A 24,706-nucleotide genomic window follows, 5' to 3' on the forward strand; every position below is an offset into this window, starting at 1 on the left:
ACCACTGAAACACTCAAAACACTCACCACGGAAACACAAAATTCCACTCACCACGAAAACACGCACACAAAACTGCACTCATTGTGCACAGGCACACGACAGCCCCGCCAGCGCGCACACACACACACACACACACACACACACACCTGCACCCGAGGTGCCAGCACACATACACAACACACGCACAACTGCACCCGCAGTGCCAGCACACACACACACACACACACCCTGCGCCCGCGGTGCCAGTACACACACACACACAACACACACACAACTGCACCCACGGTGCCAGCACACACACACACACCCACACACAACACACACACAACTGTACCCGCAGTGCCAGCGCACACACACACACACATACACACACACCCTACACCCGCGGTGCTAGGTAGAAGACACACACACATACACACCTTGCACCCGCGGTGCTAGACAGACAGACACACACCCTGCACCCGCGGTGCCAACACACACACACACACACACACACACCCTGCGCCCGCGGTGCCAGTACACACACACACAACACACACACAACTGCACCCGCGATGCCAGCACACACACACACACACCCACACACAACACACACACAACTGTACCCGCAGTGCCAGCACACACACACACAACTTCACCCGCGGTGCCAGCACACACACACACACAATTGCACCCGCAGTGCCAGCACACACACACACACACACACACACACACACACACATACACACACACCCTACACCCGCGGTGCTAGGCAGAAGACACACACACATACACACCTTGCACCCGCGGTGCCAACACACACACACACACACACACACACACACCCTGCATCCACGGCGCTAGGCAGAAGACACACACACATACACACCTTGCACCCGCGATGCTAGACAGACACACACATACCCTGCACCCGCGGTGCCAACACACACACACACACACACACACACACACACACACACACACACACACACCTGCACCCACGGTGCTAGGCAGCCGGCACCCCACTCTCCGCGTGCGGCCGCCACGCAGACACCGCGTCCCCGCCCCTTCCGGGGGCTCGCCGCGCGCCTGCGCACTGCGGGCCCGGCTTTGTTGCGAAAGCCCGGCCCGAGGTCCCCGCGGTCCCGGCGCGCCGCGCGGCCAGACGCCGAGGGCGGGGCGAGGATGGCGGTGGCGTCCGCCGCAACGGTCGGGGCCGCTCGAGGCCGGGCGGCCGCGTAGGCGCGGGGTCGCGAGCAGCGGAGCGGCGGGGCATGGCGGAAGGCCGCGTCGGGGGGGCGGCCTGAGCCGCGCTCGCCGGCCCCATGGGCTCGCTGAGCAGCCGAGTGCTGCGCCCGCCGGGGCGCGCCCGCGCCGTGCAGGAGCCGGCGGCGGCCGCGGGGGGCCCGGCGCGGAGAGCGGAGCCGGCGGGGGACGCGGCGCACGGCTTCTGCTACTGCCCGGGCAGCCGCAAGCGCAAGCGGGGCAGCGGGGCCTTCTGCTACTGCCACCCGGACTCCGAGACAGACGAGGACGAGGAGGAAGGGGACGAGCAGCAGCGGCTGCTCAACACCCCGCGGAGGTAGGGGGACCCGCGCCCGCGGGCGCCCGACGCGCGTCGCCTCCACCCGGGCAGTGTGGGAGCCGGGAGCGGGGCGACGCCCGCGGTGGCGGCTCGTTAACCACAGACGCGGCCCCGAGATGCGCCCGAGACGGGCCACGCCTGGGCTGCGCCTCCGGGAACCTCGGAGCCGGCGGGCGGGCGGGTCCGTGGCTGTGGGTCCTGCCGTCCCGACGCGCCGGCGTGGACTCGGCGCGACCCCCGCGCCTGCCTCCGCCCCGGGGAGAAGGGGAAACGGTTACCCCCTCCCCAGGCTGCTCCGTGAGTGCCCGAGGGGAACGTCACCCGCGCCGGGTCCAGCACCTCGAATAGGCGCCCGCCGGGTTAGGCACCAAATCTGGACTCCAGGACGTTGACCGTGCACTCGTGTGGGGCGCGGGGCTACCTGCTGATTGCTTAACCTCTGCAGTTTATTATTTTTTTTTTTTTGCAGAGATTGAAAGCCAGCTGTTTACTGCGAGCTGAAATGTAGTTGACAAATAGTGTTTTCACGGAAGCGCAGTGGGCGGCTTTCGGTTTTGCGAAAAGGTGGTCATTTGGGTTGCTTAGAGGTGTATTTATTTTTCTAAATGAGACCTTTGAAAATGATTCACAGTTTGGCGGTGCAAGTGCTTTATATTTTTAAGTGCATTGTAGATGACCCGTCAGGAGCTTGATTTTATAAAATCTCAGCCTTCGGTGTGAGTTTATAAAAACGGACCTCCACTGTTAAATTGTTGAGTTACCTTTTTGGAGAGTAAGTAGGTGTTGTCTAGTTTCAAGAACTCGAATTATGAGTTCTAGTTTGTTTTCTGCACTTCACCCTTATTTCCTTGATAAACTGGTGATATTATTATTTTCCTTATTGGAGCTGACGCGTAGGAGAATGAATGCAATGCACAGTAGGAGAATGTATACAGTGCTTGGTGTATAACTGCACAGTAAATATCGTAGCTACTTGGGGAGAGGCCTCAAAGGGCTGGGATGCAGGTCAGTTCCCCATCTCCCTCCCCCCCCATCCCCCACATCCACTCCCACCTTTGATCCTCAGGGCCCTGGAGCACCCCCAGGAGTCAGCTGTCTCCCTCTGAGCAAATAATGCTCCTTGATGAATTGGTCCCCTATGTCAATACAGTTATCTCTATCCCTGATAATAGAGCCACATCCACTTTCTTGCCAGTTTTCTTTATTGTGTTTAAACGCAATTATTTTCGGGGCTGGAGCAATAGCATAGCGGGTAGGGCGTTTGCCTTGCATGAGGCCAACCCGGGTTCGAATCTCAGCATCCCATATGGTCCCCTGAGCACCGCCAGGAGTAATTCCTGAGTGCAGAGCCAGGAGTAACCCCTGTGCATCGCCGGGTGTGACCCAAAAAGAAGAATAAATAAATAAATTAACGCTATTATTTTCTTCTTTTCTCTTTTTCACTTTATGCCCCTTTGGTTTGGGGGTAAGTTGCTGTGGGTGATCGAACACTGGGCCTCACACAAACCGGCCAGTCATTCTCGCTGAGCCACATCCCTGGCCCCCTACAAGTGTCTTTGTTTTTATAACAGATATCTTAACATCATTTAGTTGGGTCTTGATCTTTATTTTTTCCCTCCAGACCTTTTGGGCCACACCTGGCAATGCTCAGGCATTGCTCCTGGTCCCGTGCTTAGGAATTACTCCTGGCAATCTTTTGGGAGCATATAAGGTGCCAGGAATTGAACCTGGGTTGGCTGCGTGCAAGGCGAGCACCCTTCCCAGTATACTACTTGATTTATTTTTTTTTCAATCTAACAATAATTTCTGCCTTTTAATTTGTTTTTAGGCTATTTACATTTAATGTAATTGTTGAAAAAATCTATGTCAAGGTACATTTGAAAGAGAGAATCTGCACAGTAATTTAAATAGGAAAAATTTAATATGATCATTATTAACCAGGAGTCAGTAGTGAACTACTGAACTGCAGAACTCCACTAAGGTAAAGAAATCTCCCCCAAATTACAGGAATAGAAGCTGTGAGAGCTGTTCTACTGCTGGGGACCCCCAAAGAAGGAGCCCCTTTGGAATCTTCTCCAGCTGTGGTTTAGTTGTTGACAGAGGCGAGGCTGTAACCCACAAGATGAAGTTTTCAGTGATGTAGTTGAAGCTGGCAGGCAGGAAATGACGCACTGGGACCATGCCAACAGAATTGCCTTGGAGCCAGTGACCTATAAATCTGAAAACACCCCGTCTAGACTAGACCTTTACAGAAACCATTTACCAACTCTAGGACTACATGAATGGACTGCACTGGAAAGTCTTTAGAGCAAATCTTGACTAGAAAGAGCCGGTCACATCAACAGCTGGATTGTGATATGATTGGTCATTATATTAAGGGTACCTGCATCTCTTAATCATTAGCATTAATAATTCATACAGTATGTCCATCACAAAAAAGGAAAATAAATACCAGATGTTTGTATTAGATCAGTGGAAGATGCTTGGCTCACTCAGCCAGAGTGAGGAGTGTGAGAAATAACACAGAACCAGAATTGTGTCTGTGGGCGCTCATGCTTCCTAAGGTCGTCTGCAGTACACTTCCATCTCAACTACTTTCTCAAAAGTACTGACTTCTAGGCCCATCTGTCACCTTAGAAATTTTTTTTTTAATTTTTTATTAGTGAATCACTGTGAGGTACAGTTACAAATTTATGAACTTCCATCTTTGCATTTCAGTCATACAGTGATCATTTACATCCCTCCACCAGTGCCCATTCTCCTCCACCAACGTTCCCAGTATCCCTCCCACCCACCCCCAACCCCAACACCCACCACCCCATGTCACCTTAGAATTTTTTTTACCAAATATTTTATTTTTACATCAACAGAACTATTGTACAACTGGCTTTGGAGTGTTTTGCCTATAGATGATCTCATTGCAACAGCTGGATTAAATAGTTTTATTGTTATCTCTATGGAAATTGCATCCACTGTAGTCAAGTAGTGTCCTAAAATTATTAATCATACTTTATGGGTCCAGTGTCACAACCCCTATTTTTATCTTGGAAGAAATTTCCTAATAGCATAGTTAAATAAAATTTTTTTCCTTGTCTTTTTTTGTGCATAAAATCTGTTTTGAGGGTCCAGGGAGATAGTACAGTAGGTAAGATGCTTGCCTTGCACATAGCTGACCCTATTTTGATCCCTTGCATTCCCATATGGTCACCTGAGCCCTGCAGAACCTGAGCAGAGGGCCAGGTGTAAGTCCTGAGCACTTTCAGGTGTGGCCAAAACCAAAGTCTGGTTTTGTCTGTTTTTAGGAGTAGAGGGACTTTTGTGCATTGCTTCTCTCTGTGTGTTGGTTTTGGGGCCACACCTGGCAGTGCTCAGAGCTTACACCTGACTCTGTGCTCAGGGTTCACTCCTGGCAGGGCCCAGAGGACCATTTGTGGTACCCAGGACCTGAACTCTGGTCCACCTCGTGCGTGTACTATCTCTCTGGCCCGGAACTGTGCTTTTATTTTCCCACAGTTTCTAAACCTTCATCTCACTCCGCCACTGGCAGTTGCAGAAGAAAAACATTGACCTCCAGATTTTCCAAACACATGCCCATCCCCCTCTACTAAATCTAAACCGTCATCCTGAGCATTTCCTCCTGAACTCTTTGCTGAACTTGCCCTGGAACTTTCACCATATTCTAAGGCTAGAGTCTACTGTTTTTTGCAGCTTATCGCTTTCTTGCATTTTTAGGAAACCATATAGTGAAGTATTTTCCTAAGAAGTTATGAAAAAGAGAATTTGTGCTTATCTAAGCGCAAGTTTCTTACTTTATTCATCCTTTAATTTTGTAAATCTGATTTTCAAAAACTTTATGTCTGATACTTCTAGACTGATACTTCTAGATATTGTTAATAAGAAGTTTGCTGATTTTGATCTCTGCTCTGGAATTTTTGGAGTTTTCCCAAGTCTGGTGCTTTGAAATTTAACTAGAAAGTTCTTTCATTGTAAATTTGTTGTTGTTGTTGTTTTTTGTTTGTATGTTTGTTTTTGGGTCACAACAGTGACTCTGGGTTTACTCCTAGCTCTGTGCTTAGGGATAATTCTTCGAGGTGCTGGCTGGGACCATATGCAGTGCTAGGGATTGAATCAGGGTCATCTAATCAGGGTTAACCTGGCAAGGCCATCACCTTTTTTTTTTTTTTCTTTTTGGGTCACACTCGGCAATGCACAGGGGTTAACTCCTGGCTCTGCACTCAGGAATTACTTCTGGCAATGCTCAGGGGACCATATGGGATGCTGGGAATTGAACCCAGGTCAGCCGAGTGCAAGGCAAATGCCCTACCCACTCGCTCTACACTCAGGAATTACTCCTGGTGCTGCTCTTGGGGCCATATGGGATGCTGGGGATTGAACCCAGTTGGTTTCATGCAAGGCACATGCCCTTCCTGCCCAGTATCTCTCTGGCCCCAAGATTTAAAAGTTTTAACTCAGTCTTAGGAAAGCTGTCAGATTGACCAGAATAGAAATGATACTAATCAGCCTCTGCCTAGGACATATTTATTGAGTTATCTTGGGTATTGATTATTAAACTTAAAAAAATATAATTCTGCCTTTAAATTAAGTCTTATGCACAAATCCAAGATGTGCACAAATATGTGTGTAGCTGCTCTGGTTGAAGTTAGGTGGAAATCCTTGTCCACCCTTCATGTCTTTCCCCTGGAGCCAGTAAGACACTTCTATTGAGCATAATTTTGAAATCCTTTGTTCTAAACTACAAGCCCTTTGTCCAGAGGGAGGAAATAACATTTAAACTAGTTTCATTAAACACCTGATATTAACAAAAGATTAAGTGCATTTTTTGAAAAATTTCTCGTGTAGGTAATTTTCACTTTCGTTCTTTCATTGAAGTATTACTACAGTTGTATCGAAACCCTCTGTAATGTGAATTTCTAAATAGGGACAAGCAAAAATCGGTGCTAACTTGTCTTCTGAATTTTTTAAATTAGGTTAGTGTACTTAGTTCAGTAGTCATAAATTTCAAAAAGTTGTACATTGGAAGGTCTTTCTCCCATGTTCTTTGCCTCCATTATTAATCTGTGGGCAGTACCCAGATAAATCTCTATTATTGGTTATGTTTCTGTGTAATCTTCCACATGTAAGCAAGTATAAATATATTTGTAATCCCTCTGTCCTTTTATACAATATACAAATTAGCTTTATTTAATAGAAATTCAGCAAAAGGATTTTTTTGATTTTTCTTTTTTTAATTGAATCACCATGAATTTCAGAATTAGTTATTTATGATTTTTTGTCATACAATGGCCCAACACTACCCCTTCACCACTGACCACTTTCATCCACCAATGTCCGCTGTCCCGTTTCTCTCCTCCCCCGCCCCCCCTGCACTGTCTCCTCCAGAGTGACCACTTCCCTCCACCAATATATTGTTCCCTTCCCTGATCTGTCCCTCCTTGCCCCCAGTGGCAAGACTCCCACTGTAAGCCAGTTCTCTGTCTCATTGTTTTTATTGTCTGTGGAAGTTTGTTATTCCCCTACTATGTTTTTTTTTTATTTTTTCACCAACTTTATTATTTTATTTTTAATGTAGGAGTACTCTTTATTCAGCCAGCCATTGATTAAGCTGATTGAATTGGGCATGAACTCCACATAACCTTTTTTTTTAAATTATTTAAATTGAATGTCTGTGAGATAGACCATTACAAAGCTGTTTACAATTGGGTTTCAGTCATACAATGATCCAGCACCCATCCATCTACCAGTGTACATTTGCCACCACCAATGTTCTCTGTTTCCCTACCACCATCCCCCAACACCCCATTCCCCACCCCCAGCCTCCCTCTATGGGAGGTACTTTCCTTCTTGCTCTCTCCTTTTTCTTTTGTGCATTATGATTTGCAGTACAGGTGCTAACAGGTCATAGTGTTTGTTCAGGGTATCTGGTATTTTTATCTGGACGGTAAGGCTGGAGTATTTCAATTGGGTGGCTGCTTTGGGGTGTGAATGTGGCTGCAGAGGCTTCCAGAAGTATGGGGAGTGGGGGGAGGTAGCCCATCCCGACCCCGAGAAAGCCTAGAGATTTCAGTCACAAAACCTGCATACCGGAATTTTTAGCAGATTCTATCTTGGTGAGGTTCGTCCTGAGATGGTGGAGTCAGGCTGGGGGTTTGGTAGTGAGTTTGGACTGTGGAAGCAAGGGGCTGTTGGGCGTTCTGGTTGGGTTGGCCCCTGGCCAACCTGCCCCCATCTAATGGTCTGTTCAGCCATGCCTGGGTCCAGAATTAACTGCGACTTTTGCTCTCTTCTGAGATTTACTTATGGGTCTCTGAAGCAAGGCTGGTAGTAGAGCTTACGTGGTTGCGGGCTCTGGAGTTGGTTTGTGAGGGGAGGTAGCCCATCCCAACTCCAGAAAAGCCTGGAGATTTTAGTCATAAAACCCACAGGCTCGAATTTTCAGCAGATTATATCTTGATGAGGTCCGTCTTGAGACAGTGGAGTCAGACTTGGGGTGTGGTGGTGATTTTGGATTGTGGAAGGAAGAGGGTGCTGGGGGTTCTGCTTGAACAGGCCCCTGGCCAGCAAGCCCCCCTCCAGTTTACCCCAGTTTGCGAGGGTTCTAAGATTAATGTTGGCTTTTGATCTCTTTTGAAATGTATTTATGGGTCTCTGAAATAAGGCCAATAAATGAGCATGTATAGCTGAGCCAGAGGTGGTTTGTGGATGTGGTTCTCACATACCTAACTTTTGGCTGTTTAATTTCTTGGGAAACTTGGCCCCAAATTGTTGGGTCTGGCCAAAGGCACAGCGGCAGTTTTAGGGTATCAGGAAGCCTGAAGGCACCATCAGGCTGCTGATGCACTTGCCCTGCAGGTACAGGTTGAAATGCTGGCGGTACCATGCCTCTCCCCCCACCACTGTTTCTTTATATCCCATATCTGAGAGAGATCATTCTGTGTCTGTTAAAGGAATATCCTGAATTGCATATAAAGTAATTCTGTTTTATACTTTGGTAACATTTGCATTTTTTTAAACAGGAAAAAATTAAAGAGTACATCCAAGTATATTTATCAGACATTATTTTTGAATGGTGAAAATAGTGACATTAAGATTTGTGCGCTAGGAGAAGAATGGAGCTTACACAAAATATATTTATGTCAAGTAAGTATTTTCTTTTTCTATCTGAATAAACAAAGTAGTCACTTTTAAAATTCACTTTTAAACCATACTCTTCACTGCATTTCTTAGTAATCTTTTTGCATGGACAACCATTTAGTCCTCTGACAGTGTCATTTATTAGAATTATGGTAACATCATTAGTAAGAACTAAATTTTTACTAATGAGGTCTAAATTAAAACTTCATAAACTTTTACAGCTTTGTAAGGGTCAATCTCACAGTGCTTCAATTTTAAAAATAATAAAATTAAGATATCTGAAGGAAATTGGTGGGAGGGTACACCTGGCAGTGCTCACTCCTGTCTGCTCCGGGGTCACTCCTGATGGGTTTGGGGGACCTTATTGGGTGCTGCGTAGCCAGGGTGGGCCACATGGAGAGAAAACACCTGTCTGCTCTCCTGTCTCTCCAGCCCAGAAGGCTTTTTGTTTGTTTTGGGTTTATGGATGACACTTGGCAGTGCTTCGGGCTTTCTCCTGAACATGCTGCGGGAACGTGAGGCAGGTAGATGGGACCACAGGGGGTGCTGGAGATCAAACGTGGGTCATAGTCCTCAAAGCACCCAGCCAGCACACCTAAGAACCAAAAGAGCGAGCCAGAAGTATTTTGACATACCTAAGTATTCTTAGTTTCTTTTTCTCCTAAAGACATATTTGACTGTATTTTTTTTATGAAATAATGGATTAGTTTAGTAAATTAATTACTTGAAGTTAGAAATAGGAAAATAATTTAGAATTCCAAAGTATTCAGTAATATTTTTTTTTCCTCCTTTCAGTCTGGCTATTTTTCTAGTATGTTCAGTGGTTCATGGAAAGAATCCAGCATGAATATTATTGAACTGGAGATACCTGACCAGAATATAGATATAGAAGGTAACTAATGTTATAATTGTTATCTACTCCACACTAGCAAATCATTGAAAGCACTGAGATATAATCGTACTTATATTTAATGATGGTTTGTTTAGGGGTATAAGAATTTTCCCAAATCTATCTTAATTCTGGTCGTTAATGTCAGGATTGCGTGTAAACAATTCTAGCTCAGTTTGGCATACTAGATAGAAATTTATATCATGGTTAGTAAAAATAAGTATCATCAACCAGTGACCATTACCAGTTTTTTAATTAGTGATTCTTTTCTCTACAGAAATTTTAAAAAATTTTCTTGGGGTCTAATTCTTATTTCATCTCTGCAAATAATACTTTCGCTTTCAGCACTGCAGGTTGCGTTTGGTTCACTGTATCGAGATGATGTCTTAATAAAGCCCAGTCGTGTTATTGCCATTCTGGCGGCAGCTTGTATGCTACAATTGGTAAGTATTGACTTTGATTACAGAAAGAATCATGGTTGTGTTTGGTTTCAGAGGGTTTGTCTTTTCCACAAACTTAGAATTAGAGCTTAGCTTTTCATGATTTTTACAGTTTTTAAAATAAAGATGAAACATGTAGACCATTTATGTTCAGTCATTTAAAATACTTAACCCCAAACAGCTTATACAGCTAAGGGGGTCATGTTGTCTATGTAAAATGATTGGAAGTTATCTCTTTATTTATATCTTAGAATAGCTATAATAAAAATTTTGTCTAAGGATTTTTATAGAATCCTATTAATGTCTTATCAGGTAGAGAGCTTATCATTGACTCATTTAGTTCTTGGGTTCAAAAATGAGTGTTTACTATGCAGGCTTTTTTTCTCATTTATGTGTAAATCACATAATAAATTCATTTTAATTTTTGGTACAATGACAGATTTGTTCTTTCAGCGAAGCCTTTTGAGTAGTCAAAACTACTCATATGGATCCAGAGGTAAATGAAAATATAATCCCGACTTTCAAGGAACTCACAATTTGTGGAGAGAGAGAGAGGAAGAGAGTGAAAGAGAGTGTGTGTGTGTGTGTGTGTGTGTGTGTGTGTGTGTGTGTGTGTGTGTGGTGGGAGCGGGAAAGGATTGTAGTATTCACATATGTGCTTACTATGCATCACGCTTCCTGACTATAGTACACATGTTTTTTGGTTTATGGAGTACATCAGTTGTGGTACTAGGAGGTTGGTTGTTTCCAGTGGTACTTGGGGGACCGTTTAGTGCTAGGTATAGAACCTGGGGCTCCATGGAAAATATGCGTTCTTACCCTCTAAGACTGTGTGAGCTCTGGCCCGGTGCTCATACCGCCTCAGTTGCAGTTTGTGTCACCTGGCTGTGCACTGAGGATCACACACTTTGCTACAGTACTAGGGGGTTCATTCAGCAGACTTGCTGGGCCTGAGCTTGGCACAGGGTAGGTGGCATCAGGAATCTAACTTAGGGCCTCTTGCCTCAGAGGGGCTTTTTGCCACTAAGTGTCCCCAGGCCTTGAGTTATGTTTTAGAATATAATAATTTGTAAAGGATTCATTGGAGGGCTGATGAATCCTTTACAAATTATTATACAAAAAATAATAGGATACAAAAATTACAAAAAATTATAGGATACATTAGAGAAGACGGAAATCAGTTTTAGTCCAAGTGAAGGGCTGAATCAGAGTAATAATAGCAGTGGAACGAAAAGGGAAGACTAGGTTTCAGAGATCAAGCAGGGATGAGCCAACGGATGTGGTGGCAGATATAAAACGGAGAGGGGAAGAGACAAAAGTGACGTCCAGGGGAGGGGCACAGAGGGTAGGGCGCTTGCCTTTCATGCAGCTAATCCAGGATTGATCCCTGGCTTCCTGTATGGTTCCCTGTGCATTACCAGGAGTAATTTCTGAGTGCAGAGCCAGGAGTAAGCCCTGAGCACTGCTGGTGTGGCCCAAAAATACAAAAGAAAAGAAAAAAGACTTCTAGGTGAATATAAAGTCCTAATACAGGCAGTATTTTACTTTGATCTGCAAAAGTTTCCTTTTACATGGCATCTGAATACTAGCATATTCAAAGTGTTAGACAATATCTTGCTAAATATACTTGGCTGAGATCATTTGATTTTTCAAATGTTTTGATCAATGAGTATATTTTATTTTCTTACTTGAGTTCTTTTGGTTTGTTCTAAATCCAGTCTACATTTTCTTTATGACTTAAATAATATATACTTGCATGATGAATATATTTCAGAAATTTAAATTAAAAATGAGTTTTCTTTCTATATGCTTAACATATTTGAGGATAATAAATATTAACCTGTGGTATTCATAAAATACATACGGTATTAAAAATATATATAGTATTATAAACTTCAAAAAATTAAAATACAAATACTTAGAGTGGAAATGATACCACCAGCATTTTTTTTCTCTTTTCACTTTTCATTGTTTTGTTTTTGGGGCCACACCTGGTAGTGCTGAAGGCTGTTCCTGGCTCTATGCTAAGAAGGTCATTTTGCAGTGGTGCTGGGGGACTGTGCGGTGTATCAGCCTGTTGAGCTATCTCTCTGGGGCTCTTTCTTTTTTATTTTATTTTTATTTTTTAATATTTTTTTAAATTTTTATTGAATCACCGTGTGGAAAGTTACAAAGTTCTCAGGTTTATGTCTCAGTTATACAATATTCAAACACCCATCCATTCACCAGTGCCCATATTCCACTGCCAAAAACCCCAGTATACCCCCCGCCCCCGCCCCCCACTCCCAACTGTATAACTGATGAATTTCACTTCATTTTCTCTTTACCTTGATTATGTTCCATATTTCAACACAAAACTCACTATTATCGCTGGAGATTCCCCTCAAGAAAGACAGCCCTACTACCAGGGAAGCATTTGATAATTAGTTTTCCATTAAAAGACTATGTTTTCAGTTTTTAGAAAAGATCGCACGGCCGCTAATGTGGCCGCACGGTTCGGAGTTGTCCCAGTCCCGCATCCCGGAGCCGTGCTCAGTGTCGCTGGGGCTCCATCTGGAGAGGGTGTGGTGGCTGCACCTCCTCTGTCTGGATCCCCGGTGTTGCTGGCCCGGTTTTGGGTCCGGAGCATTCTCCGGCCACATTGCTCACCAGAACGCCCGGCTGATTCTCTGTTGAATGTCTCTTTCTTTTTTAAAATCTGTTCTTCAAGTCCTAAGAAAACCAGAAGAGCATATATATATAGCTGGGGGGTGGGGCTTGGGGGGCTCCTGAGTGGTACCTAGGGCCACTTGCAGTACCATGGGCTTACCAGTTTCTTGTACTATCTCCATCCCCATAATTTTTTTATTTGAGAAAGTTCAATAATAAATTATAAAGTTCACTTAAACTATTCTATATAGCATTTTAAAGTTTCCCTGTAAATTTAAAATAATACATGTTTTAGGTACATCTTTTATTTGATTCATATTTCTTACCTAAGTCTTGACGTGGTCAGCTGACTATGTAAAGGGGTCTTTTGGTGGGGAGGAGGCAGACTGGACTACACCCAGTGGTGTTAAAACCACTTAATGCCAGGCTCTGGGTTGAGGGTGCTGTTGTTCCCTGTGGGGCTGGGGATCAAAACAGAATTAGCAGTATGCAAGGCAAATGCCTTAATCCCTTGCCTCTCTTGCTCCTGTAAAGGGGTCTTAATTTGAAGAGAAAAGGCAAAACTGAACTCCACTTATTAAATCAAAAGAAAATATAGCAATACTCATCTTACTGCCTTTATACCTCTTCTAAGAATTTGTTTTGATATTTACTGAACAGTTTTTTTAATTTATTTATTAGTGTGCACTCTGGGTGTGTGTTGTTTTTAATGGACTTAATAAAAAATCTAAACTTGCAACTCTTGGCTTTGTCTTCCCTTCCCCCCCGTAAAAGCACATATTTAAAGCTGATTTTTCCCACATAAACTGGGTCTTTCCAATGCTTGTTTATATTTGCAGGATGGTTTAATACAGCAGTGTGGTGAGACAATGAAGGAAACAATTAATGTGAAAACTGTTTGTGGCTATTACACATCAGCAGGGACCTATGGATTAGATTCTGTGAAGAAAAAGTGAGTTCCCTTTCTTGTTTTTCCTTTCATTCTACTTTTGGGAATTAGTCTTCTTCGGTTTTGTAAGAGAATGTGTAGTTATTTAAAAAAGTGGGAAAAAAGAGAGGAGAATAGAATTTTGTTGTTAAGAAGCCACTTGTTTTTTACATTGGACTAATTATAAAATGCCTCAAAGTGTTGTCTTTGTGAATATGGGTAGATTTTTTGTGCTTATAAAAAAACTGATAAAAAACTAATCACTTTTTAGAATGTGTTTTCTATTAAATTTTAAGGAATAAGCATAGTAGACATATTTGTGCAGCTACTGGCAACAGTCTTAACTTCAGAACCCTACAGTACTCATTTCAGATTATAAAGAAAATACAGAAATAAATGATAAGCCATTTCACATAAACTGAAAATGAGGTTTTCTTATTAGGGTGCTCTCATTAGTAAAAAGGAGCTGACATTTATTTAATTGCTACAAAAGCAACATTAAACTTTCATTATTAAAAATTTTTGAGCATGTCCTAGCAAGACTACTGCTTTATTGATTTTTTTCCCAATCCCCCCTACTGCTTTATTTTTATTTTAAATATAAGACCTACTTACTAAGCCATAAGTTAATGTAATTGTACATGTTTTGATTTCAGGTGTCTTGAATGGCTTCTAAACAATTTGATGACTCACCAGAATGTTGAACTTTTTAAAGAACTAAGGTATTTAAATTTTAAATCACTTTTTTTTTCTTTTTGGGTCACACCCAGCAATGCTCAGGAATTACTCCTGGTAGTGCTCAGGGGACCATATGGGATGCCAGGGATCGAACTCAGGTTGGCTGTGTGCACAGTAGCCCTACCTGCTGTGCTGTCACTCCAGCCCATTTTTAAAGTAGGCTATGTAATTTTTGTGTGAAACAAAATACACCACTTATAAAAAAATGATTTAACGAAATATATGAACTGAAGAAATGCTACGCAAATTTTATTTCTTTGTTATAAGTGACACATTAGAATTAGGGTTTTCTGCTTGAATGCATTTGAGTAGAACCATTGTTGCTATGAAATCAGGGAAGAGTGTCAAGTTTTTTGTGAATTGCTGAATTTATAGATTCTGAAAGTGTATTTTTTAAGACTTTTTTTTTTTACACATTTTTTTTTTCCCCAAGCCACTGGAACATAAATCACATTTGGTTGATTTTTAAGTGTGTGGATTATTCATTCTTTCACCAAATAATTCTAAATGTTCACTATGTATTGAGGTTCAGTGATAGGGGTTGTGTCATGATTTAATTTGTTTTAATTGAGTTAAGATGTCTGTGAAGGGCAACAAATTCAGGAAAGCAATGACCTTTTAAAAGACCAGTAAGTAGCACTGCTGTCCTGTTGTTCATCGATTTGCTTGCGCGGGCACCAGTAACGTCTCCATTGTGAGACTTGTTACTGTTTTTGGCATATCTGAATACGCCTCGGGGAGCTTGCCAGGCTCTGCTATGTGGGTGGATACTCTTGGTGGCTTGCTGGGCTCTCTGAGAGGGATGGAGAAATCAAACCTGGGTCGGCCGCATGCAAGGCAAATGCCCTGCCCACTGTGCTATCACTCCAGTCCTTAAAAGACCAGTAAGTGGAAAAAAAAAAAAGACCAGTAAGTAAGCCTGATAGTCATTTTCAGGCTCGTGCATCTTTGATAGTGCTGCTTCTGAGATTCAGATATGAGTGTTCTGAGAAATATGTGTCTTTCCAATAAAGAGATAAAACCAAAGCACTTCCGGATAACACACATAACTTCCCAAAATGTCGGTTTTGATATGGGGAATAAGGCTGGAAAAGAGGTAGAAAACCTAAACTTTTTACACCCCCATACAATATGGACTAGAGAGAGCTATCACTTCTTAAATCTTACTAGATGAAGGGGCTGAAGCGATAGCACAGTGGGTAGGGCGTTTGCCTTGTATACGGCCGACTTGGGTTCAATTCCCAGCATCCCATATGGTCCCCGGAGCACCGCCAGGGGTAATTTTCAAATGCATGAGCCAGGAATAACCCCTGTGCGTTGCCGGTGTGACCCAAAAAGCAAAACAAAACAAAAACTTTCTAGATGAAATTCATAAATTAATAAAAATGTTAATTATATGGCTAACCCACATCCTGGATTTCTGGACTTTCTTCCCTCTGCCTTTTAGAGATGCTTTGGTTTAAAGAAAAAAAAAGTGAAGCATCCTGCATAAAATCACCACTTAGAGATGCCAAGGCAGAAACAAAGCTCTCTGCAGTGTGTTTGGCTTTTGAAAGTCTTTGGAGGGTCAGGAGGTAGTACAGAGGTTAGGTCATTCGACATAAAGTCAGCACTTACTGATGTCAAAGCATAAACAGTGTTTTCTGCAAATGTGTTTGGTTTTTGAAGATCATTGGAGGGCAAGGAGATAGTCTAGTGGTTAGGATGATGGGCCTAAAGTGCCTGACTCAGATTCCATCCCTGGGACTACAGGGCTCACACAGTGCTGCATCCAAGGGCCCTAGAACTGAGCCACCTTCCCAGTTGGCCAAGAATTGCCAGAAGCCAGCTGCACATGCACACACGCGCACACAAGCACATGCACGAACACATGGTTTTCATATGTTTCTACTCTAACTTGAAGCTAACACATTTATTTTATTTTGGGTTTGGGGCCACACCCAGCAGGGCTTAGGGCTTATTCCTGGCTATGCACTCAGGGATCACTCCAGGCAGGATTCATGGGAACATACGAGATGCCGGGGATTGAATCTAAGTCAGCCACTTCCAAGGCAGGTGTCCTACCTACAATAAATCTGTCTGGCTTTAATACATTTAATTTTAATTTTTCAGCTAAAGTGATACTACTTTACAGCGCTGTGTTTTATAAATACTATAGGTACACACTTCATGTGTTTTTCATGCCATATCCATCAACACATTTCTTAATTTTACTCTTTAGTAGAATTACATATTTTCAAATTGTTTCTCTTAAGACTAGAAGTTTAACTAGAAGTTGAACTGGAGAACCTGACAAGCTACCAAGAGTCTATTGACCCCATAGGAGAACTTTGCAAGCTCCGCGTGGTGTATTCATATCTCAAATACAGCAAAAGATATATACATACCTCTCAGAGAGCCCAGCAAGCTACCAAGAGTATCCCGCCTGCACGGCAAAGTCTGGCAAGCTTCCCATGGCGTATTCGATATGCCAAAAACAATAACGATAGGTCTCGTTCCCCTGACTCTGAAAGAGCCTCCAATCGTTGGGAAAGATGAGTAAGGAGAGGCTGCTAAAATCTTGGGGCTGACAGATTTGATCCCAGGCATCCCATATGGTCCTTCAACCCAGCAGGAGTGATCCCTTAAGTGTAGGGTGAGAAGTAAGCCCTAAGCACAGCCAGGTATTAAAAAAAAAAAAGTCTCTGAGTGTAATAGAGACCGTACTGGTGCCCACTCAAGTAAGTCTACGAAAACCGGGATGACAATGATACAGTGATACAGTGAAGACTAGAAGTTGAAGGTTACTTAGAAGATATAGCCATTTCCAGTTAATTTTGACAAATCCTATTAACTTTTTTTAACATAGAGGGTAAAAAACTGAAGAAGATTGCTAGATTATTAGAGCATTCTAAAGCTTAACCAATTGGGACCTTGCTTTAATTTCATTAATTAGCGAAAAATGTTATTTTATGGCACACTGTCTGATAATTAAAAGTCTCCTTGTGTTCAAATATATCTTAAGATTTTGTCTTGGATTAAGACAGTAATATAATTTTTATTTCACATTTTCTTTTGAATAGAAAAAAGATAAAAGGTAAGAGTCTTTTTCCCAAGTCTGTTAACATGTACATGAAAATAAACTCTGCTTCTCATTCATTTTTTCTAGTATAAATGTCATGAAACAGCTCATTGGCTCATCTAACTTATTTGTGATGCAAGTGGAGATGGATGTATATACAGCTCTGAAAAAGGTATGAGCACAGCATACTATGAGGATGTCACCTCAGCACTGTTTATAATAGTGAAAAACTAGGAACAGCTATTTTGTTTTTTATTTTGGGGCCATATCCTAAAATGGGCTCACCAAGCATACTTCTGGCTCTGGGCTCAGAGATCTTTCCTGATGAGGTTCAGAAGACCACATGGGGTGTGCTGAAGATTGGACCCAGGTCTGCTGAGTGTAAGGCAAATGCCTTGCCACTGTGCCATCACTCTGGCCCCTACCTAGTTTTTTAGTGAACAGTTATGAATATGAGAAAGATAGAGACAATACACTAATGTGTTAAAAGTTTTTGTGTTTGCAGATTTGGTATCATGAATGATTTTCATTTTGTCCCTTTGTATTTTTCTGTTTTAGGAATCTATTTCTGTTTTATTCTCAACAACAAAGATGTTACTTAGGTATCAGAAATGTTAGCATGTTTTTAATGGTTTTCAGAAAGGTAGCTCAGTGGACTGGAATGTAGGCTTTGAAAGCAGGAGGCCCAAGTTCAATCCCGAGTACCAGATCACTCTGAGCACTGTTAGGAGTGACTCCCTGAACAGCAGCTGCAAGGAGCTCCCTAGCACCACTGGACATGGCCTCAAATCAAACCACAAAAAAACTTTAGATTTGGTTAGTTAATGACTATGTTGATATTTTACACAGGTTTTCTAGGAAATGTTGAGATTCTTTTAAAGGCCTAGTTTGCACTTTAGGCACATGTTGTGCTTCGTTCTTTAGAAAGGTTTCAACTTTTTTGGTTTTGGGGGCACAACTGTCAGTGCTCAGGGCTTACTCTATGTTCTGTGCTCAAGCACCACTCCCAGTAATCCTCAGGACCCATAGGTGATGCCAGAGATCAGACTGGGGTCAGGCACGTGCCTTAATATCATACTATATATATTCTCTCCCTCTGGCCCAGTTTCAACATTTTAAATGTAATTCTACTTTATAACTCTGAAGAGGCAGACTGGTTATTATTCTTATTCCAAGGGTGTAAGTAGTTTTCTAAAATTACTGTGTCAGACTTGAGGCACACCCTGCTCTTAAGAATCCTGGTCAGAAGAATACAGAGTCTAAAGAATGGGAAAGGATATTCACCCAATACCCATCTGATAAGAGGTTGATATCAAGGATTTACAAAGCACTGGTCGAACTCCACAAGAAGGAAACATCCAACCCCATCAGAAATGGGGCGATGAAATGAACAGAAACTTTCTCAAGGAAGAGATACGAATGGCTAAAAGACACATGAAAAAATGCTCCTTATCACTAATCATCAGAGAGATGCAGATCAAAACAACAATGAGATGCCATCTCATACCACAGAGACTGGCACACATCCAAAAGAACAAAAGCAACCGGTGTTGGCATGGATATGGGGAGAAAGAAACTCTCCTTCACTGCTGGTGGGAATGCCGACTGGTTCAGCCCTTTTGAAAAACAGTATGGACGCTTCTCAAAGAATTAGAAATTGAGCTCCCATTTGACCCAGCAATACCACTTCTGGGAATATATCCCGGAGATGCAAAAAAGTATAGTAAAAGTGACATCTGCACCTATATGTTCATTGCAGCACTGTTTCTAATAGCCAGAATCTGGAAAAAACCCGAGTGCCCGAGAACAGATGACTGGTTAAAGAAAATTTGGGACACCTACATAATGAAATACTATGCAGCTATTAGAAAAGATGAAGTCATAAAATTTGCATATAGGTTGATCAACATGGAAAGTATCATGTTAAGTAAAATGAGTCAGAAAGAGAGGGACAGACATAGAAAGATTGCACTCATTTGTAGAATATAAAGTAACAGTGGGAGACTAACACCCAAGAACAGCAGAGATAAGAACCAGGAGGATTGCTCCACAGCTTGAAAGCCAGCCTCACATGCTGGGGGAAAGGCAGCTCAGCTAGAGAAGGGTCCACCAAGCAAAGGGTGCTAGGTGGGCCCACTAGGGATTGGAGATGTGGGCTGAAAATAGGCTATAGACCGAACATGATGCCTACTTAATACCTCTATAGCAAACCACAGCACCCAAAAGGAGAGAGAGAGCAAAAAGGAATGCCCTGCCACAGAGGCGGGGTGGGGTGGAGGGGATGGGGACGGGGTGGGGGGGTGGGGGTAGAAAGGATGCTGGGATCATTGGTGGTGGAAAATGGGCACTGGTGGAGGGATGGACACTCGATCATTGTATGACTGAAACGCAAGCATGGAAGTTTGTAAGTCTGTAACTTTATCTCACGGTGATTCACTAATAAAAAATTAAAGAAAAAAAAGAATCCTGGTCAGAGACATGGAGATAAAATAATGGCTAGTGTGCTGACCCTGTACTGCATCCTGGGACCCTTGCATTGAACTGCTGGTTCCCCATTGTCTGCGAATCACCAGGAGGTGGGCAGAGGCCACCTGAACACTGCTTTGAATCTCCTAAAGTAAAAAAAAAAATAAAGATTAAAAACTTGACCTACAACTATAGGTAAAAGGTCTATTCTGTAGCAACAGTATTTGAAACCATAAGCACAGGGATTATTTTAGTTTTGGTTTTGGGCTATACCTGCTGGTGCTCAGAAGCTGCTCCTAGCTCCAGTGCTCTGGGGTGCTTCTAGTGGTGCTGAGCAAACTGGGACTTGGGTTCAAACTGAGGTCACACCGGGCAAGGCTTGTGCTCCGGGCCACTGGGCCCTCTCCGTAATCCTCAAGAGTCGATTCAGTCTTTACACACACATCGAGTTTTTATCATCGGAACATTAAAAGCATATCATGAGAATTATTCTTGTAATTGCTTGTGAAATAGAAATGAAAATTTTTTAGAATCTAGATTTTAAGGTGGAAGTTTAAGAATGCAAAATCAGAAAATGATGAAGTCTTAAAAATTTTTAAATTTCAGTGGATGTTCCTTCAACTTGTGCCTTCTTGGAATGGATCTTTAAAACAGCTTTTGACTGAAACAGATGTCTGGTTTTCTAAGAGGAAAAAAGGTATGTCTGAAATTTTAAAAATGTATGTGGTTTCGGGGCCACACCAAGTGGGGTTGAAGGGCTCCTCTTGGCTATGTGAATAGGAGGGTTGCTCCTGTAGTACTTGAGAGACCACAGAGTGCCTAGAATTGTACCCCTAAAATATCTCTGGGCACCCCCCCTTACATTTTCTTTTTTGTTTTGTTTTGAGCCACATGAGGTGGTCTCAGAGCTTACTCCTGGCTCTGCTCGGGGATCACTCCTAAAGGTGCTCAGGGGACCGTATGTGGAGCCTGGGATCAAACCCCAGTCAGCTGCATGGAAGACAAATGCCTTCATCCCTGTACTGTCTCTTAGATTGTCTTAACTTGACTTTTCAGATTCATGTACGTCAGGACCACATGAATAATAAAAAGAAAATATACTTAGGGATTGCAGTTGAATTTGGCTGCTACAATTAGTATGGCTTCATTTAGGTCAGATAGAAGTTTTAAAACATTTTTAATTCTATAAATTTTTCTTGGTGGGGGAGGGTAGTTGGCGACACTCAGCAATGCTTAGGGGTTACTCCTGACTCTAAACTCAGAAATTACTCCTGGTGGTGCTCAGTGGATCTTATGGAATGCCAGGGATAAAACCTGAGTCAGCAAGGCAAGTGCCTTACCTGCTTTTCTATGGCTCCGCCCAATTTCTCTGCATTCTTAAAAAAGTAAATAAACCAGTCTCCTCTGCCCTTGAAGAAAAGGCTTTATGGGGTAATGTTCAGATTTCTGAGACAACCTACATTAGATTCTTACCATTTTATATCATGGGACACCTGTAAGAACATAATAGAATTCTCAGTCCACTTTAAAAATAAAAATAAGCACATTTTGTTCAGCGTGTGACCTCCTAGAACTAATGTTTCTATTAAAAAGATGTAAATCTCAATTACATGCCTTGTGCTTTTGCTATAAACAAGCAGAGTCCTGTTAATTTTTAAACATTGAGTTTACTGCTTTCTTGTGTTTTGCTTGACTCTAGACAGCACCAAAGGAATAGAGAAATGTAAGGGATAAATATTTGGAAATTGTAAAAGTTATAAACCTTGTCTTTCTGCAGCTTCCAGGAAAATATATTTTAGTGGGTAGAAGTTTCTTTCTGGTCTGCAGGAGATACTTGTTCCATGTGAAGCATGGCTTGAGACTGGGACTTGAGACTCGGCATTCCCGCCAGTCTGCAGTAGAAATCGGAATGAGTTTGCTGCCCTGGGTGTATTTGTGTAATAAGAAGTAGTCTAGGGCTTACATGCAGGGCCCTGTTTTCTAGCAGTAACTCCAGAAATTGCCTTCCTACTCATGAGTATATTGGGATGCAACTGAGAGTATTTCTAGGGAAAAAAAAGTATCATTTTTATTGTACATTTTAATAGGTACTTAATATATTGACTAGTGTACTTCATAATTGTGAAAGCCCGTTAGAATAATTCCATGCGGTAGTCATATCCTCTGTATCTTATAAAGATCCTAAAGAAAAGAAGGCATTTTGGCTTCTAAACTGAGTTCAGTCCCTGGGGGAGAGCATTCTGGAGAGGTGCCATAACCCTGACTCCATCCGTGGCCTGCCTTTTCCATCTTGCTGCGCCGAACACTCCAAATCCCAGATAAGTATGCAGCTGAGTTTCCAGCCCAAGTGTCCGCCCATCTGAGCAGTGTGAAGTCCTGAAAACTTTAAAATGAGCTCATGTTTATATTCAGAGAGAAGGCGTGTGTGTTCCTGCACAGAAAAATATTAGTAAATTGGGGGGAAAAAGCCAACTCATCTTTCATTTTAATAGATTTTGAAGGCATGACCTTTCTTGAAACTGAGCAAGGAAAACCATTTGTGTCGGTATTCAAGCATTTACGGTTACAGTACATTATCAGTGATTTGGCCTCCGCGAGGATTATTGAACAGGATTCTCTGGTACCTTCAGGTAAGAACATGGTTGAATGATAAGAAATAATACCTGTGTTTAGCAGTATCTTGATGCATCCTTATAAATAACGTGATGAATAGTGAAGAAAATAAAAGTAACTCTTAACATTTTAGGCATACATTTTTATACAGTTGCTGGTGCTGTTGCATAGCACATGCTAATACTGCTATCGAGCTGCTTTTCTGTGGGAAATACAGTCTTCAGAGAAAGGGGACAGGAACCCAAACTCACAACTATGCATTGAAATATTAGATGTCAAGGCCAATTACTTACTCCCTCTCTAGTCTTATACTTCCTTTTAAGTTAAGAATTTATATGCGGGGGCTGGAGCGATAGCACAGTGGGTAGGGCGTTTGCCTTGCATGCAACTGACCCGGGTTCGATTCCCAGCATCCCCTATGGTCCCCTGAGCACCGCCAGGGGTGATTCCTGGGTATATGAGCCAGGAGTAACCCCTATGCATTGCCGGGTGTGACTCAAAAAGAAAAAATCAAAAAGAATTTATATGCATAAGTACCATCAGTAGTGACCTCCAGATGCAGAATCAGTAGAAACTCCTGAGCACTGCTAGGTGTGATCTACCACGCCTGACACCCCCCCCCAAGAAAAAGATAATTGTATTAACTAAAAATGTTATAATTATTGAGGTGACATAATAGCATGAAGGTTTATGCTTTGGCATGCAACTGCATTGCATTTCTACCACCACCACTATGCCAAAGACCCTTGAAAATGTCACTCTAGTTCTCTACTTCCTTTCTCTTTTCCCAGTCTCCCTCTCCTTTAGAAAGGAATGTTTGAGAGTTGTTTCCACACTCAGTGGTACACAGAGGCTACTCCTAACTCTGTGCTCTGGGTCATTCCCAGTGGTGCTTAGAGGACCCAGTGGTGCTGGGGACCAAACTGGGAGTGTCCTTATGCAAGGCAGTTACTTTACCCGGGCCCTCTGTAATACCTCTCTAGCTCTAGAAATGAATGTGTGCTTAGGCTACTTCCTAGTGTTCTCTGTGCTGTGAGTATTTTTCTACTCTCACTTCCTTAAAAAAACACCTTATGCCTCACTTCACTGCCAAAAATATTATTTAAATTAAAAAAGTTTAGAGTCCGTTGTGGAGGGCAAGAGGATGTGCTTCTCTGCTCAGGCCCTGCGGTGCTGCGTATTCCAGGGCCTCCAGATCTGCACCCAGCAGTGCTCGGGGGCCTTGAGCAGGGGATCAAACTGGGGTTGGGCTGCCTGCAAGTCTTAAATGCTCCCCCTTAGCCCCATCTCTCTAACCCCTTTATTTTATTTTTTTATCTTTTTTTTTTTTGTCTGAAGCCCACACCCAGCAAAGCTTGGGCACTACACCCAGCTGTTTATATTTGGTCACACCTCCTGTTTGTTTCAGCATCGTTATCAGATCAGTATTACCAGGCTTCCTACTCAGTCATCTCACCATCAGCATGGAAACTGTCTCCTTACAGAAATCTAAAGGAATAGAACAATAATTTGTTCACGTCTCAAGGTGAAGGTGTTCCCTCTCTATCCGGCCATGTTTTAAGCTCAAATTTATAGTTTCCTGTTTTAGAATGTCGCTTTATCATTTCAACTGTATGTTCAGCCTTTCTCCTGCCCATTTTTCCCATATCCTATAGATATTGTCAGGCCTCTTTCACTCAGCAACACACAAAACCCTTCCTTAGTCCTAAATTCCTTCCCTAGTACCGTCTTCTAACACTTTCAGGGTCATCACAGACGCTGTCTCCTCACTGCTTCACCATTTCTCACCTCCCTGCAACCTATTTCGGCTTCCCGCTGTTCTATTGAGACGTCCTAGTAAAGTTGAAATTAAGCTACTGGTCCTGTTTTGGTGTTAGTTAATGTAGAAATTATAGTTTTTGTTTGTGTTTTGAGCTCCGAGCAGTGCCTAGGAGTTTACTCCTGGCTGTGCACTGAGGGCTCACTCTTGGCAAGGCTCACTCCTGGTGGGGAGCATCTGGGAGGGATTACTGCTGGTAGGGATGCCTGCAGTGGAATCCGGGTTGGCCACACGCAACACAAATGCTCTGCCTGCTGTACTATTGCTCTGGCCTCTGAATCCTAATTTAATTAGGGTTTTTTGTTTGGCTTTTGGGCCACACCTGGCAATGTTCGGGGACTTACTCCTAACTCTGTGGTCAGGGATCACTCCTGGTGCACTTGTGGG

The 24,706-nt window shown here is 42.8% G+C and overlaps 1 protein-coding gene across 1 annotated transcript in view; it reads left to right on the forward strand.

Moving 5' to 3' along the window:
- The first annotated feature begins 1,113 nt into the window (after positions 1 to 1,113).
- Positions 1,114 to 24,706, forward strand: part of GMCL1 (germ cell-less 1, spermatogenesis associated) — a 40,369-nt gene continuing 16,776 nt past the window's right edge. The window contains exons 1-9 of the mRNA XM_004609150.2: positions 1,114 to 1,561; positions 8,599 to 8,722; positions 9,512 to 9,608; positions 9,951 to 10,048; positions 13,534 to 13,646; positions 14,279 to 14,344; positions 17,509 to 17,593; positions 20,494 to 20,584; positions 22,380 to 22,517. Coding sequence (XP_004609207.2) covers positions 1,305 to 1,561; positions 8,599 to 8,722; positions 9,512 to 9,608; positions 9,951 to 10,048; positions 13,534 to 13,646; positions 14,279 to 14,344; positions 17,509 to 17,593; positions 20,494 to 20,584; positions 22,380 to 22,517 — 1,069 coding nt within the window. The 5' untranslated portion in view covers positions 1,114 to 1,304. The remainder of the gene's footprint in view (positions 1,562 to 8,598; positions 8,723 to 9,511; positions 9,609 to 9,950; positions 10,049 to 13,533; positions 13,647 to 14,278; positions 14,345 to 17,508; positions 17,594 to 20,493; positions 20,585 to 22,379; positions 22,518 to 24,706) is intronic.

The sequence above is a fragment of the Sorex araneus genome, chromosome X (genome assembly GCF_027595985.1).
Source record: "Sorex araneus isolate mSorAra2 chromosome X, mSorAra2.pri, whole genome shotgun sequence".
Classification (NCBI taxonomy): Eukaryota; Metazoa; Chordata; class Mammalia; order Eulipotyphla; family Soricidae; genus Sorex; species Sorex araneus.